This window comes from Grammomys surdaster, unplaced genomic scaffold, assembly GCF_004785775.1.
Source record: "Grammomys surdaster isolate TR1022 unplaced genomic scaffold, NIH_TR_1.0 125780, whole genome shotgun sequence".
NCBI lineage: Eukaryota > Metazoa > Chordata > Mammalia > Rodentia > Muridae > Grammomys > Grammomys surdaster.
Genome location: NW_021620611.1, coordinates 1,188,588 through 1,207,593, shown reverse-complemented (window position 1 = coordinate 1,207,593; position 19,006 = coordinate 1,188,588). Strand labels below are relative to the sequence as shown.

General features: G+C 37.9%; 1 protein-coding gene across 6 annotated transcripts in view; it reads right to left on the bottom strand.

Annotated features, from left to right (window-relative positions):
* The window catches only part of March1 (membrane associated ring-CH-type finger 1), a 76,020-nt gene that overhangs the window by 35,384 nt on the left and 21,630 nt on the right, over positions 1-19,006 (bottom strand). For 5 of the 6 annotated variants that reach the window (XM_028789070.1, XM_028789071.1, XM_028789075.1 and 2 more), the window contains one exon: positions 9,037-9,217. In XM_028789070.1, the coding sequence (XP_028644903.1) occupies positions 9,037-9,217 (181 nt within the window). Of the gene's footprint in view, positions 1-7,197; positions 7,681-9,036; positions 9,218-19,006 lie in introns of those variants that run through there. The other variant, XM_028789072.1, reaches the window with a different exon arrangement.

Sequence of the window (19,006 nt, the reverse complement as noted above, 5' to 3'; positions counted from 1 at the left end):
CTCTCTCTCTCTCTCTCTCTCTCTCTCTCTCTCTCTCTCTCTCTCTCACAAGTAGCCTGCCAAAACCTTAAATCTTCTCAGGTGATCTTCTCAATGCCAACAAGAAAATGGCTCCGACCCCATGTAGCCTCATTATTGAGAGCCAGGGTCTCTTTGTAAATGCTTCTGAGTTACACAACAGCTGTCAAGAAGCACTTGAGTTGGCTCTGCCTTGGCCTTTAACCATCAGCATACAATTTAGCAGAAAAGGAATGTACTCTGGACATAGAGCTGATTTTCTGTAGGAGTCTGTTCCTGCTAACTGCCCACAGACACATTCTCTCTTCTCTGTATTTTTCTCTTTCATTCCTTTTAAAATTTCTTCCTTCCTTCCCTCTCTCCCTTTCCCATCTTCAATTTTTCTAGTTCCATTTTTTCATCTTTTTTTTCAATGCTGGGAAGCTTCTTGCTTTTCTCATTATGATTTATCCTCCAGAGCATCACAGAAACATTAAAGATTAATGACAACCAACCAAAAGGCAACATTTTGGAGCCTAGACTCAATGGATACATCTACAAGTGCTCACACACTCAAGGCTTAGTGAACATCATAGAAGAAGGGGTGGGAAGATTCTAGGAGCAAGAGGGCTGTGACCTTATCCCTAGGTAAAATCAAAAGTTAGACATGTAAATTCTTACCAACATGACCACCCAAGCAGGAGCCGAACATACCTGACTACAGTGAACATGTTCATCTGGATGGGAAAAGTCCATGGGGCCTCAGACTTATGCAAAGAGCTACAGGGAACTGAGTAAAGCTGAGAGCAGGAGAAATGGTCCTTAGGGAGAAGCATACCAATTGGTTGTCCAGGGCCAAATGGGCAGCCCTGAAAATGTACATATAAATAACATTATATGGACACAACTGTATTTAGGGATATATATGTACCCACACACATACACACCGACACAGACAGTCAGAAAGACACATACACACACACACACACACACACACACAGAGAGAGAGAGAGAGAGAGAGAGAGAGAGAGAGAGAGAGAGAGAGAAACAATAAAAAGAGCCTATAGATTTTTGAAGGAGAGGGGCTATATGGGAGAATGTAGAAGGGGAAAAACGAAGGACGAAATAGCATGATTAAAACACAGTTTCAAAAATGACAGATAAAAATAGTAACCTAGCATGCAGGCTGTTGATTTATCTATCAGAGTCCCTCCTTGCTCAGCATTTTGTCTTATACTATTTGATGTACTGTGAGCGCATCTATATATCTCTTCTTTCTTGTTCCTCTGAATATGTAGGATATATTCCCTTTTTTTTCCTTTTAGGTAAGTGAATTCCTCACTTTTCATCGCATAAATTTTAACTTGGAAGAAACTTTAAAGACAGGCTTATCCCATTTCCTCTTTTCACACATGGAGAGACCGAGGTACGGTAAGTCAAATGGCTTAAGTATTAGAAGCAGAAGAAGCAGCTAGTATTCTGAATCCTGGACTCAGTCCTTTACTTCCCGTTTCCCGTGACTTTACTGGGAACTGAACGCAGGTCCTAGTTTCACATATGGCATGCAAGTCTTTTGCTGTGAGTTTATATACACAACCCATGTTCTCTTTTTTGAGACAATGACTTACTCAGTTGTCGAAACAGGTCTTGAACTTTTGATATTCTTGCTTCAGCCATTTGAGTAGCTGGTGTTGCAGATCCCTGCCACCAAGCCTGGCTTCTGTTATGCTTTGAACTAGTTCTTCTTAACTAGTGCTAGCCCTTTATTTAAAGGTATTTATCATTCCTTTGGTGTTAAATGGTGGGAGAGAATCCCCAGCTAAAGGAGGTCTTCATAAGAGAAGCACTTTGTACTGCAGGTAGTTATGTTCTGTGTTTCGTGTTTCTATGCATAGGAACCTTCAGTAGAAAAACAAAAAAAACAAGACAAAACAAAAAAAACAGTACCATCTCTCTGCAGGTCCCTCATTTCTCCACTAGTGAGAAGGAGCAGGAATCCTAGGAGTGTATTGTTTACTATCTCTCTACCTCCTGCCTTTTTATTTCTGTATCTTTGAAAATCTACTATTCTAACAATGTTGTGGAAAAAATAAATAAAGTCTACTATTCTATATCTTTCACAAGGGCAGGCTATACTCTGTGGCTGCTTTGCCCAACTAATTTAGGGTAAATACTTCTGTATAAGGTAACAAGCTTGGAAAGATTAGGCTACAGGTAGAATATCTGTGTGAAAGGGTAGAGAACTAGTAGATGGTATCCTTTGCAGAAAAACAGGAAATAGTGATGAGACTGGCTTGTGAGAAAATAATTTCCTATCGAAGTGGTGAGTTTAGTCACTTGTTTTAATGCTATTGCATTAGCATATTGATAGGTGTACAATAGGGGTTGGAACTCATCAATTAAGGTAAACATTTGAAAGTGTTGTTCTTGGGCTGGTTGTGGATGCTAATAAATATACTTTTAATATCATAATCATAAGTTTGAGGTTAGCTTAGGCTACATAGCAAGACCCCATCTCAGCAAATTGAGGACTGGAATCTGTAGTTTCATGGTAGGTCACCTTGCCTAGTATGTACAAGGCACTAAATTTGACCCATCTAATTGCATAAATAAATAAATAAATAAATAAATAAATAGATAGATAGATAAGTTTTCTCTAGTCTAAAAAGAAAATTGATTAGATTTAAAATATTTGCTTTAAAAACACACTGATATCCAATACATTATATATTAAAGAAACAGTCAAAATTTTGACATTAAGACATGATATTAGAATAATATATTAAGGAAAATATCCCTACAGCTCTGAGATAAATCGTTAATTAGAGTATCGGTTCCCAATCTGTGGGTCATGACTTCTTTAGGATATGGAATGGCTCTTTCACAGGGGTCACAAAAGGTCATTGGAAAACAAAGATGTTTACATTGCAACTCACAAAAGTCACAAAATTACAGTTCTACAGTAGCAGCAAAAACAATTTTATGGTTGGGGGTCACTACAACATGAGGACCTGTATTAAAGGGGGTCACAGTATTAGGGTGGTTGAGAAACAACTGAATTAGAGGAAGATTTAAATATGAAAGCTATTTAAAACTCAATAACTGCCCCCCCAACACTTTAGGGGAATCTTTATTCACACCTGTGTGTGTGTGTGTGTGAGTGTGTGTGTGTGTGTGTATGTGCATGCCCATACACATTCTAACTGGATTACTTTATGCTTCTATATGATCACTGGAATACCCAGTCCCTCACTGAAACCAAGGTCTAGGTTTCAAAGTAAAAACTAGAACATACATTGTATAAGAGAATCTCTGCTTTTAAGCCCTTGGTCTTTGTTGAAATAACAGATGATCTTAATGGTAAATAAAATAGAGTCAAGTGACTACTTTCATATCTAGAATAACAGACAGCTTTCTGTTTATTATTATTATTGTTATTATTATTATTATTTGGTTTTTCGAGACAGGGTTTCTCTGTATAGCCCAGGCTGTCCTGGAACTCACTCTGTAGACCAGGCTGGCTTCCAACTCAGAAATCCACCTGGCTCTGCCTCCCAAGTGCTGGGATTAAAGGCATGCACCACCACTGCCCGGCCTATTATTATTTTTTAATAATAGGTGACAGCTTTCCTAGAAAGTGAGTAGTAATCTTCAGATATTAGTTTTCAAAGGAAAAAAAAACAGAGTTAAATCAATATACAGATACATTCAGTAATAAAGAACTGAATAATTGTTCAATAGTTATTTAATTAATGACTACTTATTCAAAAATTGTTTGTGAAAATCTCTATAAAGTCCTTCTAATAGTCTCAGTTCTCTTCCCTTAATGTCTTGGGTGCCCAACTGTTAAGAGACACCATCTAGATTAGTATGAAGAGCAAAAGAGAAAAAGACAGCCACTTTGTTACAGTTATAGTTGTTCTTTTATGTTCCTTTGACTAAGATGGCTTTACAAGATGATATTGTGACAGTCATCTTGCTTTAAACTCCATACATCAGTTTCCCTGGCAGTACGTTATACTCTCCTGTCCTTTCCCATCCTTCTCTATCTACTTGGATGGTGAGGGGGTTGTTTTGTCTTGCTTATTCCAAAACCTTCCTGTTACGGTAGATTCTCTCTTAGTATACAGTAGGTTGAGTGAATGCATAAGCTGAGTATCATTGAGATGATGATTTGGGATGATTATGCAGACACGGTTTACTGGTAGTGAGAATTCAGATCTGCTTAGATGGAGGAGTATATGTGTATGGAAATTTCATAAATAAAAAAGACTATGTTGACCAGAAAGCAGTATTTCTATTATAAGAATACTGTTCTACAGTACTGATTCTAGATAAGTAAACTAGTGTTTCCTTTAAAGACACAATGGTAAAAACCCATGTCACGTGACTAATCCAGGTATCTAACAGAATAAGCCTCAACACACTTGTGTTTTACACCTCATGCTCACTTGACAGAAGACATGTAGATAGTGTCATTGGCTCACACTGAAATGTTATTTTAACTGAAGTATCAATTGTAGTTATTGTGGCACTTGTATGTTTAGGCAATACAACTAATGAACAACACCCAGTTTAGTGAGACAGCTAATGCTTCTATCAAGTTGAAATATTAAAATAATATATTTGTGTTTAGTAGGTTGTTCATTGTGTCCCATCGAAGACAGTCATATGCTGGACCCAATTTCTAGGAAAGGAAAAGTGGGAAAGCGAAGAGAGTAGTGTTTGACACCATCACCAGTAGACAGTGAGCAATTCATTGTGAAAATCATATCTGACATTGATACAGTGTGAACAGGAACACAGTGTTCTGAGCCCCTTATATTTCCTCTCAGATTCATATAATGATGTCCATAGCCAAGTGCAAGTAGACAGAAGTTGTATGCACTGTGAATTATGATCATTGCAAGAAGTACAGGAAAAGTTCTGTTTGTGTTTTGTACCAGGACAGAGATAGATGTTAATGGTCTTCAGCCTTGTATGTTTGTGAAGAAATGGAATAGCAAATCTCACAATCTGAGCTTAATTGACAAGAGAACAGCCCAGAGGCAATACAGCTTCTTCTGATGAGGGCTTTCTTATCCTGTGATTTCAAGAGCTTTGAGTAAAACTGAGAACTCAGAAGAATGGAAGAAGGACTTCCATGAACCCCAGAATGAGGTCCTAATGTCCATGTACACAAAACTCTTGCCATTAAAGAGAATGATGCAGAAGGTTAGCAGAACTGAAGACAGCCTTTGGTAAAGCCAGTAGTGTAGCTCCCTTGGCTCTGTCATTGTTTAAATCAGCAAGGAGCTATGTGCAGTTCTGGCTAAGGTTATCTGAGGTATAGAGAAATGGTGTTAGTTGCTGGCAGCAAGGAGGATGCAACACAAGGCAAACTGATGGGCTTGGAAACCACCTTGTAAAGGACTGGAGAAAGCACAGTGAAGACGACATAAATCTTTTGAATTACTGCATTCAATATTTGGCTGAAAAGTAATTACTCTGTATATAATGATGCTACTGACTTTCTGGGAAAAGGATTCTGTGTAATGTGTTTTGTCCAGTTTTAAGAAGAAAGATTCTTGAAAAGTTTGTTTTAGAAAGATTTCTTTTGAAACATTTCAATCGGAGTTTAAGTAAAAACTAGAGCTATTTTTTTGCTCAGCCTTGCTACGGCACTCAGGGTAGAATTAACCATTTCATCCTCTGGCTTCAGCTATCTGTGCCTCCAAACTGAGATAAACACATGTTACACATGTTATAATTCTTAGAGGACCCAAGAGCCAGGTGACCATCACGCACCCTACAGTGGGTACAGGATCTTCGGAGTGTGTGGTATTAAGTGTGATATGGTGTCTCTTTTCTTCTCATGCTAAATGGTCTTCAAGTATTTATTTAAAACAAGTTTAATTAGTTAAAGGAAACAAAAAGTAATTAAACACATGAACTTGAACATTTTATGTTCTCATGTGGTTTATATGCACAAATATTTCAGGGCAGGACAAAAGTTCAGAGTAGTACTTGGTGTCTTTGTGAAGCCACCTTACATCAGCACCTGGGTTCTTATTCAAGTAGATTCAGACTGGGAATCCCAGACTTAAGTCTCAGATTGCAAGTTTAGTTTACGTTTCCTAATCAAAAGTGTGTACATTTTCAAATTTCACTAACTCATCACTGTGTTTTTTTTATTTGTGAGTTTTTGACTTTCCTGGGCTTTGAGAATATTTCTCCAGACTGAAGGTAACTAAGCAAGTTAAGGGAACCTTTATTGTTTGTCAGAAAAATAACTGAGCTGCCTACTTAAAGATGATAGAGATCTGCTTTCCCTGGAATGAACCCTTGATTTTACTTTGACTTAAAAGATTTTCTTTGCCAAACATTAGGCTAAGTTGAAGACTTTGCTGACTGTACACTTTGATGTAGTATGGACAATCAATGACACTGATATCTATAGAGATGACTAAGCCCCAAGCTCCATCTGCCTATGAAGACTGGTCCTTTCTTTTAAGATATCATTTCATCTAGCCACACTCTCCCACCTCTGCTGATGGTAGATATCCAGAATCATTAGCTAAATTAATTGTTTTATGTGCTTGGTATTTATAATGACATAAAGTGTAATGGAATTACTTAGTGGAAAGAAATTAATGGGATGTACTTCAAATATATTCTTACCAGAGGTTATAACTAGGGTTCTTTATCTTAAAGACTACCAAAAGAATACTGTTGATGAATTTCAGTGCCATCAGAACAAACCATCTAGAACAGGTTAAAATGCTTTTGTACGTTGTTTTGAATCATCCCACAGTCTATAATGATGTTGAAGATACTGCCCCCTATACACCTTCTAAAAGGAAGGAGAATGAGAATTTAAAGTGTTTTCCATTGTCCTGGAAGAATGATGTGATATACCGATTCCTCATATCTAGGAGTCCTGCCTTACATTGGGATTGGATATTCATATCCTCCTTCCAGGCCACAGCTGTGCAAATCGAGGTGCTGTATGTAGGAGCCTCAAGATACAGGTGTGTGTTGGGGGGCAGGTAAGTAAGAAATGCAGAAACTTGAAAGCAAATTGCAGCAGTAACACACCACTCCCTTATAAGCTCCCCTCTGTGGTCCATAGGAATGTGGTTCCAATCAATCCAGGTGCTGTGGTATCCAAACCAATTTTAATGTGTGAAATTGTATAAGAAATAATCACATAGTTAAATGTTGATGGCTAATTTTCAAGTTTAATGGCTTAAATAAAACACATCTGTTGGCTGCTGAAGAGTCACATCTACGTTAGATGTAAACACTCCATGTATATATAACGCTATCACATATGTAGGATGTTTAAATAATGTTCTTTGCCAACACTTATGGTCAAAAGAAATGTTTGCTTTTTGTAAAGAAATTATGCTAGTCCATTAATAAATAGATAGGTTCCTCTTGAGTTTCAACAACACATTCACGGTGATGGATATAAGCAGTTGTATCTTCTTCTTCTGGTTACAAACAGATTAGTTGTAAATTATTGATGATGAAATAGCAAGAAAGGATCGAAGTTGTATTTATGAAGTTACTCTATGCATGCTAAGATAGGTGTTCAGTTCTTCCTCTGTATCATGTTTAATATGTTACACACTCTCAAGTAGAGAAAAGAATGGGGACAAGGAAGGATGCAGATGCTCTGACACAGCTTGTAATTAGTTCCTTGAGGGACAAGAAGAGAAACTCAAAGAGTCAAAGTGCATCATTTAACTCTGCCAATACAGTGTCTGCTTAGCATATAAAGCAAGGAATGGAGTACCCATCATGTTCTACCTTGGCAATGATTGTCCCTTGGCTGGGACTCAGAGAATGAGAATGTCACCTTTTGGCATTCAGGTTATCCCAAAGATAAATAATAAAAAGAAAATCCATGCATTTCTCTGAAGGTAATTTGTACATAGTTTTGAAATCTGTAAATCATTTAAAGATGAAAAAAATCCCATGTATCACAAAAATAGGGGACGTCACTCTCCGTCCTCATAATTTACAGAATGAATGAAGACTTACAATGGCTACATGGCTTGCCTCCCATTAGGCACCTTGCGGAATAGTCGTGTTTATGTTCATCTCTTCTCATTTGGGAGCTCATCATGTTTATTTCCATGCATTGCTCTTTCTATCCGCTTTAGCTCTGCATTTCATTTAAATGGAAAAGCAGCTCTGGGCTCATTCATTATTTAAATTGGAGTACTCACACTCCCGTTCGATATTGAGGTATCTATATACACAGATACGTTGTATATAGATGTAAAGCTGCAGTTATGGAGCGAAAAGATAGATTACTTAAATGTTAAACCCCAGGGCTGGAGAATGAATTATCTGTAGCACATTGCCCTTGCAGATGTCCTTAACAAGTGGTCTGTTGGTGACTCTGAAATGTTAACTTTATACTTGGCTCACAGCCTTACAATCATGTTTTAGAAAAGAATTAACATAGATGAAGAATTTTGAGATAGATTTTATATTTCATTTGCAATGATGAACAAATAGCAGCTTTTATTTGTGACTCTTTCCTGTGATATGTAAAACATCAGACCAAATATTAAAAGAAGTTAAACATAAACTAGGCCACATCTTATAGAATAGATTGTTTTTATATTCCGCAATAGTCAACTTTCTAAAAGTTAGGTAAGTTCATGCTATTTAATAGATCCTATTGTCTCGCTATAGGAACTGACCTCAAAAGAAGACCCTTTTCATGGTTCTCATCAGTTCAATTACATTGAATTATAAATATATCATATTTATTAATATGTATTTCTCTATGCATCTTTGTACATGTAGACCTTTAAAAAAATCTTGGGAGGATGGCATATAAACCAGAACTCACACAATGCAAAACAAAACAAACTGATTTACCTCCAAAGACATGGCTGTATTTTAGCTATTGAGTCCTTTACAGGACAAGCATCCTCCATGAACATCAGTGTTCTTTGGCAGAGTCTTACCAAAGAAGGACACAGTTCGAAAGCAAGCCTGCTTTACAAGTTCCCCCTCCTACCCCTAGTCTGCCCCTACCTTTCGAAGGGGCTTGAGCTTGGTTTCCATTATGAAGTCATACTTGCAGAGCTCACAACATCGTGTGTCTGAGCTCTTGATCCACTGGTGGAGACAAGACTGGTGGACAAAGCGCAAAGTTCCTGTGCAGCGGCAGGGTGTGATGAGTGGGCTCTCCTCATCTCCTTCGCAGTGACAGATCCTGGGGAAGGATGGGGCAGAAAACATGAGTTCTCCCAGAGTATATGACACACCACCTGAGGTCTGCCTTAGCATCAGGCTCTATTAGAAACTTTAACCTTCGGTCTAGAGTTCATCGTCTTTTCACACAGACTTTAATGGTAGACCCAAACTTCTGATCAATATCCATTCACTTTCATATGATAGTTATTCTTGGACTCAAGTCATATGATAAGGCATTAGATAGATGTACACCAGAACTCATTTATTTTTTTCTGACAGTGAAGCCAATTTAAAGAGCAAATCTATTGAGCTTAGTCTATTTCAAAGGTTACTGTCTATGGTGTTTCACATATAAAGGTCATGACTTAGAAGTAGCCCAAAGAAGATGTATGGTGGAACACACTTTAAGCTCAGCACGAGGGAGGAAGAGGCAGAGGCAAGGGATCACTCCAAGTTTAAGAGCAGCCTAGTCTATAAAGCAGGTCCAGGACAGCCGGGAACAAATAGTAAGGTATTGTCTTAAATAAGTAAGTAAATAATAATTAATTAATTAATTAGTTAAAATAACCCCCAAAAACATGTTTAAAATAATCTTATAGTTTGATAACTTCACCATGTTATTTTGATGCCAGAATTACAGAGTCACGTCGTACAATTTAACAGTATGAAATATTACTACTATGGAAGAATTTTGTAAAGCTTTAAAGTGAAATCACATCATAATGTTAATACTGAAAGTCTATTCTGAGTATATCACCAATTTCCTAGGAGAATGCACATCAATTAGGTCATAATGAACTGTCAGTTGTTATCATTGTATAACATTCATAATCAATTTCTGGTCCCATAAAATTTTAGTTCAGTAAATCCTACTGTTTGAAAATGCTGACATTTCTGTCTATAAATTCAGAGTTCCAATACTTTCTGGAGTCAAGTGAATTTTGGTTACAGAGATTTATGGCCCATAAATTTGTTGCTACTCTTACTTTCATAATTTAGAGAGTTTTCTCCTTGAATGAGACAAATTGTTCACAATTTTATATAGTTAATTAAAAGCTTAGCCCTTGGCTAAAGGGATGGCTTACTGGAGAAAGTACTTGCCCTATGAGTGTTGGGCCCTCAGCTAGAATTCCCAGGACCCATTTAGTGCTGGGTATGGTAGTGAGTCTGTAACCCCAGCTAGGGCAAAATGGGAGGCAGACAGAGGTACATCCTTGGAGGCTTGTGGGACAGCTGTAGTTAACAGCTAAGGGACCCTGTATCAAACAAGGTGAAGGTGATGGCTCACACCTGAGGTCCTCTGACCTTCATATGCATTCTACACAAATGTTCCTGAACTCACATACATGTATATGCATTCATATACATGGACCTGCATCATATTCACACATGGAAGAGAAAAAATTCTTAGACCTTCAAAAATTTAATAATTTAACCATCTGTTGAGAGTCGTTAACAAACATCATTAGAAATATTGCTTTATGCATATTCAAAATGTAAGCACCAAATATAATATTTTAAACCCTTTTAAATCTGCATAATTACCCAGGGATAGGCTGGAAAAACACATAAATTAGTTTCTGTTAGTTCCTTACAGGTGTACACACTCTTCTCCATCTGGAGGAATTTTGAAGATTGGATTAAGACTCTACTCTTAATATATCTTGTCTCCCTTGAAGACTAGAAGAAGTGAGGTGGTTGCTCTCATATCTAGTGCAGGAAGTTAGAGGAATTGTAACCCCATGGCCTACCAATCTTAAAAAGAAAATATGCATAACAGAGTACATGTGTATTTTGTATGTATTACTTAAGTAAAAATAGCCAAAGAGCACTGACTTCTGTACCTTGAGGTGGAAATTGTTGGATGAGAACAAGTTCACAGCCAGTGACTCCCTTTTCCTAGTTGAGTTAAGAAGTTATAGATCATCTGTGTATCTTGTATAAAAAGCCAACATAATGGAAAAAAATATCTGCTTGGCCATTTTTGATGCCAAATCCTGTAACATCTCCTTTATCCACACCTAGGGCACAGAAACTTTGCATCAAACTGATGTCAACACAGCATCACAGCACAGGGCTCCCTGGGTGTTGGTTGAATATTTAAATACACCATCCTATGAAAGTGGTAAGTATTACTTGTATGCGCATTTTCAGGGTTGGCCATCTGATACTGGACAACCAATTGGTGTGCTTTTCCCTAGGAAGAACCACCTTTCCTAGGTTCAACCTCCATCAGTTGTCAGTAGTTCTTTGTGTAGAGTTGAAACCTCATGGACTTTTCGCCATCTAGTTTGTCAAGTGTACTGTTGTATTCTTGAACACAACATGTTATATTTAAGAATATGTCTGTATGTGAAAATACACTAATACATACAATAACAATGAAAAAAGAGGCTATAAATTTGAAGGATAGAGGAGGGGTATATGAGAAGCTTTGGAAAGAAGAAAGGGAAAGGAAGAAATATAATTAAATTTCAATTTCAACACTAATAACAATAATAAAACAAAACAAAGAAGACAAAGGAAACAAAGTTTCCACTTGCACAGAATTTAATTATAATTTTATTTTTATTGCCACTGAAGAGATAGAGAATTAGAAATCACAGAGAATAATAGGTTATACCCCACCCTCCAAATTAGTTTTTTAAAATTAGGCTACAAAGTAAGGGACTTCGTTACGGTGCTTTCATGCATTCACCTTTCCTGTTGCTCCTCCTCTGACTCCTTCTCCCCATGTCCCACTCCCCTTCCCACTGGTCCTTTTTCTACTACAGTGCTCCCCTTCTGCTTTCCTGTCACACACACGCTCTGTCATCCTTCCCTCCCTTTCCTTTAAGATTTTTTCTGCTCTCATGCCTTCTTTCTAGTTTCATTATATCCACACTTCCACATATAGAACACTCACACATTTTCAATGAAGATTAAGCTGTAGGATTCATGGGTCAGAAAGCATGTGATATTTCCCATTTTGATTCTTAGCATTTTTTTTTTTGTTCAGAAATAAAGATCGGTTTCATCCATTTCCTTTACAAATCCCATGATTTATTTTTTTATGGATGCGAAACATGACATTGTGTATATGTACCGTATTTTCTTTATTATTTCATCTATTGGTGGGCATTTAGACTGGTTCCATTCCTTATCTATTATGGATAGAGCAGTAATAAACACAGATGTGCAAGATGTGTTCGATGTGGAATCTTTTGGAATATATTCAGGATTGGTATAGCTGGGTAATGGGGTGGTCCTATTTTTAGTTTTCTGAGTACTGAAATTATGAAGACATAAACTTATGTCTTCATACTGTTGCCCACAGTGAAGACATAAGTTTAACTTCTACTAGCAGTGAACAGAGTTGCTCTTCTCACCCCACCACAAGCATACTAGTATTGCTTGTTGTACCCTTGACAGTAGTAATTCTGATTAAGATAAGATCCCATCAGTGTTGAGAATGGAGGTCAGGTCTTCTGCAACACCAACAAGCATTCTTATGGCTGAGCAATCTCCTCAACCCCCAAGGAACATTTCAATGTAGAGTTTTTGAGAAAAAGTTTGCAGTCCCCTCCCTTAAAGTGTTCATGATTTTTCAGTGTTAAGGCCAGTGTATGACAGCAGTGGCACAGCATGTTCTACAAATAAATCACTCTAATCCTTTTCTTCTTTAACCAAGAAATTCAGGGAAAGATTAAACACAGAAGTAAAATAGAAAATCACAGTGCAGATGCAATCATTCTTGGTGTGGCATTACCCCTCACTGCTTCTGTAGACAAAGAGTCTTACTTGAAAAAGAGAATTTAGGAGCTTATGCCATGTGATAATTCCTTACTGAAAAGGAAGATTGTGTCAAATGCTCTACAGATGCCAAAAGAATCACAGGCTCTGACTCTTCCTGACCTGAAAAAGGAAATTTATTCATAAGTAGCTTTAAACAAAGACCTAGCTGATTACTGAGCTCAATCTGACCTTGCCAGTTTACTGATTATGGTCCAACTTCCTGTCTTAAAATGTCTCTCTTTTTAGAATAATCTTGTTAAAGCCTTTTCCTGAAGCAAACTGGCAATAGCCTTTTCTTATAAAATTAAAGTTATTTCCCACAGGGAAAATCAAAAGCTTGATTCATTTTCATTTCCACTTTATACAATGTACATTTGCATGTTTTTAGTGTTTTGAAATTTTTCTAAATTATCCAGTTCAAGTTGTATCCCAAGAGTCTTCTTAAGCTAAGCTAGATTGTTCTGAATAAATTTAAGAGCAAAATATCAACTTCGAACCTCTAATAAAAATAAAAAATAATGTGATAGTGCCATTAAGGAAATAATTAAACAGTTTTAAAATTGATGTGCCTCACACAAACCATCATTGCTACATTATGGATGAAAACATGTCAAAAAAACACAAATAGGTTTTCCCTACAGAATGATTGTGTAAAAAAATGATTTCAATGCTATAATAAAATTATAATGTAAATTATTTGTGATGTGAGGCATTTTTATCTGATGGGAACTTGAAGCTTAGGGATTCAGTGAGTCTTTGAAGCTGTTCTTGATTTACCTTGATATCTGACATTCAGAGACAAGAACAACCAGATTCCCTTGGCATGTTAGCATCTTCAGTATCTGCCTCCAGTACAGTCAGTGCATGTTGATTCTTTTTATATGTAAGACTTGAATCAATGGATAATTTCTCATAGCCTTACGCATACATACAAAAGACACCAATGGTGTGGGGCAAATTGCATTTGAATTATTCTGTGGCCAGCATGTGCTTATCCTCATTGCTTTTGTGTTTGAGTTGGAAAGCTCCTGTTATTTTTGGCCTTATGTATCTTGAAAACTTTAAAAATTACATCTATTATTAGTATTACCGTTGTTATTATTAGTGCTTATGGGGAGGAGGTCGTGTGTATATATGTGGTGGGGAAACAGTTGTGGAGGTTTTAGGCAAGATCTTGTGGTCAGCTCCCTCCCTTCCACCATGTGGGATTCTGGGATTGAACTCAGGCTGGCAGTCCTGGGGGCAAGTACCTTTCTGAGCAATCTGGATGGCCCAGCCCCTAAATATCTCAAACGACTTCTACTCTCCATATGCTCCCTTGCCAATCCCCCTTGGCTCAGTCAGACTATTTGTTTATTTTTTATAATTAAAAAACACGTAAATTTATCCCTGAGATCACTGCCAAAGTCTTCATTAACTCTAAAGTCAACCTAGGTGTCCACCAAGAGATGAATGGGTATAGAAAATGTGACAGAAATGAGCAATGGCGTTTTCTTCATTAGATTTCCTGAATTTCCTATCCCATATTACATGCTAATTTTACCCTGCTTTGTCAAACAGAAGTTTGTGGACAAATTTCCTAAGTCTACCTATGTGATTACTTTTTTATGTTCCCCCCATACCATCTTTAACTAAATGAGTTTTAAACACAGTCATGTGGATACTTCTAGGCTTGAATGAGTCCAAACCTAAGCAGTAAGAGTTTGGCATTAAAAAAAAAAAAGTGCAAAGTGACTGAGTTTTTTAAAAAGTTCATGATTTAAATTAGCTAATGTTTGACAAAATTAGGATATTCAGTAAGTTTTGTCTTTGTACTATGCTTTAGTGTTGGCAAATAAAACAGGATTGTCATGTTGAGTTATGTGTTCTCAGAAGGTCTAGTTGTGTTAAAAGCATTATTAAATAAAGATGAATGCAATGTGACCAGGAACGTGAAAAATAGCCAGGATAGGTAAATGGGATGGTTTTATGGGAAAAAAGGGAAGGGAGAGTTGATGTAATTATATTATCATTTCCAAAACGAAAGGAATAACTTTTAAAACTTAAAAAGTTTGGTATTCGTTTACAAAGCCATTTTTTAATTTTTATAAGTATATTTTAAAAATCTGTCTGTCTGTGTATCATCTATCTATTTATTTATCGTGTGTGTGTGTGTGTGTGTGTGTGTGTATGGGCATCCCAGGAACACAACTAAGGTTGTCAGTCAGGCTTGACAGCAGGCACTTTACCTGCTAAGACAGTCTCCATAAACTGATTTTTCTAAGCCCCAAAACGTTATTTTAAATACTTTTAGATGGAAGCATAATGAAAGGCACTAAGGCAGAGTTGGGACATTAGTGCCAAAGCCAATGATTGATGGGATAGCCTTTTCTCTGCCTGGTGTCTCTATCACAGTCACTACTCCAGGATAACACAGAGGGGGAACAGAGACTTGAGTACATTTTATCTTTTTAAAAATTTTCCCCTTTCCCTTCTCCCTCTTGCTCTGGCCCAGCTCTCTCCGGCCCAAAGTACACTTTAGCTGTCTTCAGACACCCATATGAGGGCATTTGATCTCATTACAGATGGTTGTTAGTTACCATGTGGTTACTAATATTTGAACTCATGACCTCCTGAAGAGCAGCCGGTGCTGTTAACTGCTGAGCCATCTCACCAGCCCCAGCATCTTATTTTTAATTTTATCTTTAACAGGAAGACTTTAAGGTTGCTCACAGGTAGAAGTGGAGGTGCCACAGAGAATTAGCCATTAAACCACAGGCAAGGAAGGCCCAGTTATTAAACAATAGCTCCAAAAAACAAAAAACCAAAGCATTAAGAAAAAGGGACAGAAATATCTTTGGACAAGGACAAGTATCCATGGGATGGACGTAGACACCTTTTTCTTGAGAACAAAATGTAGAGGAAGAAATAGCAGATAGGGAAGAGAAGGTGGGAGAGACAGGTGGGAGGGGTCCAGTACCCTCTTGCTACAGAGGCTACAGCATGAATGTACACCCAACGTGAGGGAAGAAAACCTAGGGTTAAATTCACACACAGGCTGCAAATAGAAGAAGCTGCCTGGAGATAGCCATGGGAAGTTAACCAAGCATGGGTGTAAGAACTGTGGCACAGCCTTGAGGTCCCTGGGGGAGACTAGATCATGGGATTTATAGTAAATGTTGCTAATATTGTGGAGTGATGTGTCAGCACTGAGTAAGAGATGACTCCTGCACGTGCTAGTGTCTCCACATTACTGGTTTAGACACAGGAAAGACACGGAAGAAAGAGCTCCTACACATGAGAATATTTGTGAGGACTCTAGTCCTAACCCCCTGTCTCTGAGCAGGTGCACAAGTGAAACTCTCCATTACTGGTTACTGTAACATGGGAAAATGTGATCTTGGGGACCTAGAGGTCACGAGACATGTGAAGAAGTGGTGACAGAACTAGTGGCCCTTGATGATACCTGTGCATGTGCAGGATGACCATGTTTCTCATGGAGAGTGCCCTAGACTTTCAGATGTACTTGTTGTACACAGGTAAAGGAAGATCATAGTGTACAGAATTATTTAGTACTTGGCTTTCAGAAGTAAATCAGATCCCGATGTCCTTACCCTTTGTGGCAGTAAGTTAGGAAAAGTCTCAGCTTGCTCATTTAAAAAATAAGTTAAAAATAATGCTTAGGGAGTCACGGAGGGTAAACGAGAAGAGGCTGACACTTGGCTCGTGAGGGGCACACAAATCTCTCCTTATCTTATTTATTTAAAGGGTATACGATTTTTACATAATTTTCAGCTGCTAATTTTATTTTGCCAGGCTCTGGGATCTTTGGATTATTACCGTTACTTGATGCATTGAGTTTATATACAGCATTACAGTCAAAATTCCATTTCTGAATGCACTTAGCAGATATTTATTTAGAATGAGCCCTCATACAGACACAGTCGTGAAAGTCTGACTCCATACAGGTGGGTTAGATGATTAGGTATTTGAATCCCTGAGCCAATCATGACAAAGGCATGGCTTGATGGAAGCAAGGGGACTGTACATGTTTGGGTCCTTGCAGGGACATTTGTGACTGAGATTAGTTTTATAGTTGGTTCTAGTCGATGCTGAAGATCAGCTTTTTAGAATTGGCTTTCTCATTTGTAAAATCTTACGTGGCTGTTAGGAGCCCCTTGAGAGCTGAGCAAATATCGTAAATGTATAAACAGCTCCACAAAGAAAGTGCTACTACTAACGTATAATCAGTAAAGTCAGCAGAAATTGTTTCTAGGTGGAACAATGCAGGTTCTGCATGTTTCATTTTGTTTGTTTGTTGGTTTGGTTGGTTGGTTGGTTGATTTTTTGGGTTTTGATTTCTTTTTAATCAAGATAATGCAGTCTTCCATGTCTCCATTGAGTCATGTTTTATCTCAACAAGTTGGAATGTCAGAAGGCAGGAAGTCCCTCAGGTTACATTGCTATTGAGATTGCATGTCTATTAAGATACCCATATCTTCTTTTAGATAAGCGTAAGGACACACAGTCCCTTTCTCTTTCCCTCCCTCGATCCCCTACCTCCCTAATAGCTTCTGCATTGTTGACTAGTTCTCCTCCTTGGAATGTCCTTCTTTTTAGCTCATGGCATCCTGCTCTTATCACAACACTTAAAGCTGGGAAACCTGGAATCAGAAGGCACACACAATGATTATAGCAATTGGAGTGGTGACACTTATAAAGACATGCTGAAAATGTTGGGAGTCTGGACGCTGTGAAATGACAGAGAATATAGAATTCAATCTATCTAAATTCATAGCTAAGAGTCTCAAGTGTATTTTAAAATTATAGGTCTAATGGACTAGCTTTTACTGTGTGACCATAGTAATTGTGAGACACATAAATCCCCATGCTTAACATCTTAGAGAAGGAAAGGTTTGAAAGGCAGAGTCGGCCTGACAGTTGTCTTCAAATATGTAAATGTCCCATGTGTGGAAGAACAACCATCTCACTTGTCTTTCACTGGCCCAGGTGAGTAGAAATCAATGGACATACCTTTTCATTATGAGACAGGGGAGGAGGGGCCTTCCTCACAGAGCACTCATAGAATGGTTATGTAGCAGCAAGCACAAAATAACTGAACAAACAGGACCTCAGTTTTCTTTTCCAAGGCTGCCATTCCTTCATCATCTCTCAATGCTAGGCTACCACCGTACACTTTCCCTGGGAACTTTGTGCGTGACTCTTGCTGCTGTTCTTGATTCTAATTACCTTGGCATTATTCTTAGACTTGTGACTTTAAAATATCCACTTCAAAGCCCTGCCTCTCCAGTAGCTCTTCAACTCCAATAACTGACTATGGGCAGTGAGATGCTTACCTCTTCGTACAACTGATCTTCAAGATGGAGTTCCCTTTTAAAGATCTTATTTCATAAGAATCCCTTCTGACTCAGGGTAATGACTTTACTTCTGTGTTTGAGCCTTCCATGTACTCTAGACCTTATGCTCAATAACCTAATATTTTTCTTCAGTACTTTTGAGTATTTTCTTTCTATCCCCATTGGCATCTCTCCTTTTCCTACCTTCTTGTCTCCTTCCTTCCCTGTCTCGACTCTTCTATTTTCTCTTTCTTCCCCATCCTCCCCATGTCCTGAAATACACCAAGCAAGTATTCTACCCCCAAACTCCACACTCACTCCCTCTGTGGCAGTTTTGAACTGTTAATAGATGCCCAAGTTGTCTTTAAGATGTCACTTAGAAATATCAGGAACCAAAACCAAGAAGTGTTACTAATATGGGGTCCTAAACATCACCTGAACAAGAGCAACACCAGTGGATGTCCTAACATAGAAAAGGAGAAATCTCAAGAAGCCCCAGTTCTAGACAAAGACTGGCAGCTAAGGAATGCTGAGAGCAGGAGAAATAGTTTTCCCTGGAGAATGGTACACCAATCAGTTATCCAAATGGTCAGCACTGAAAAATATATGTGGTAGTAACATTATAGAGACTAAGCAGGTTATATGAGAAATACACACACACACACACACACACACACACACACACACACACACACACA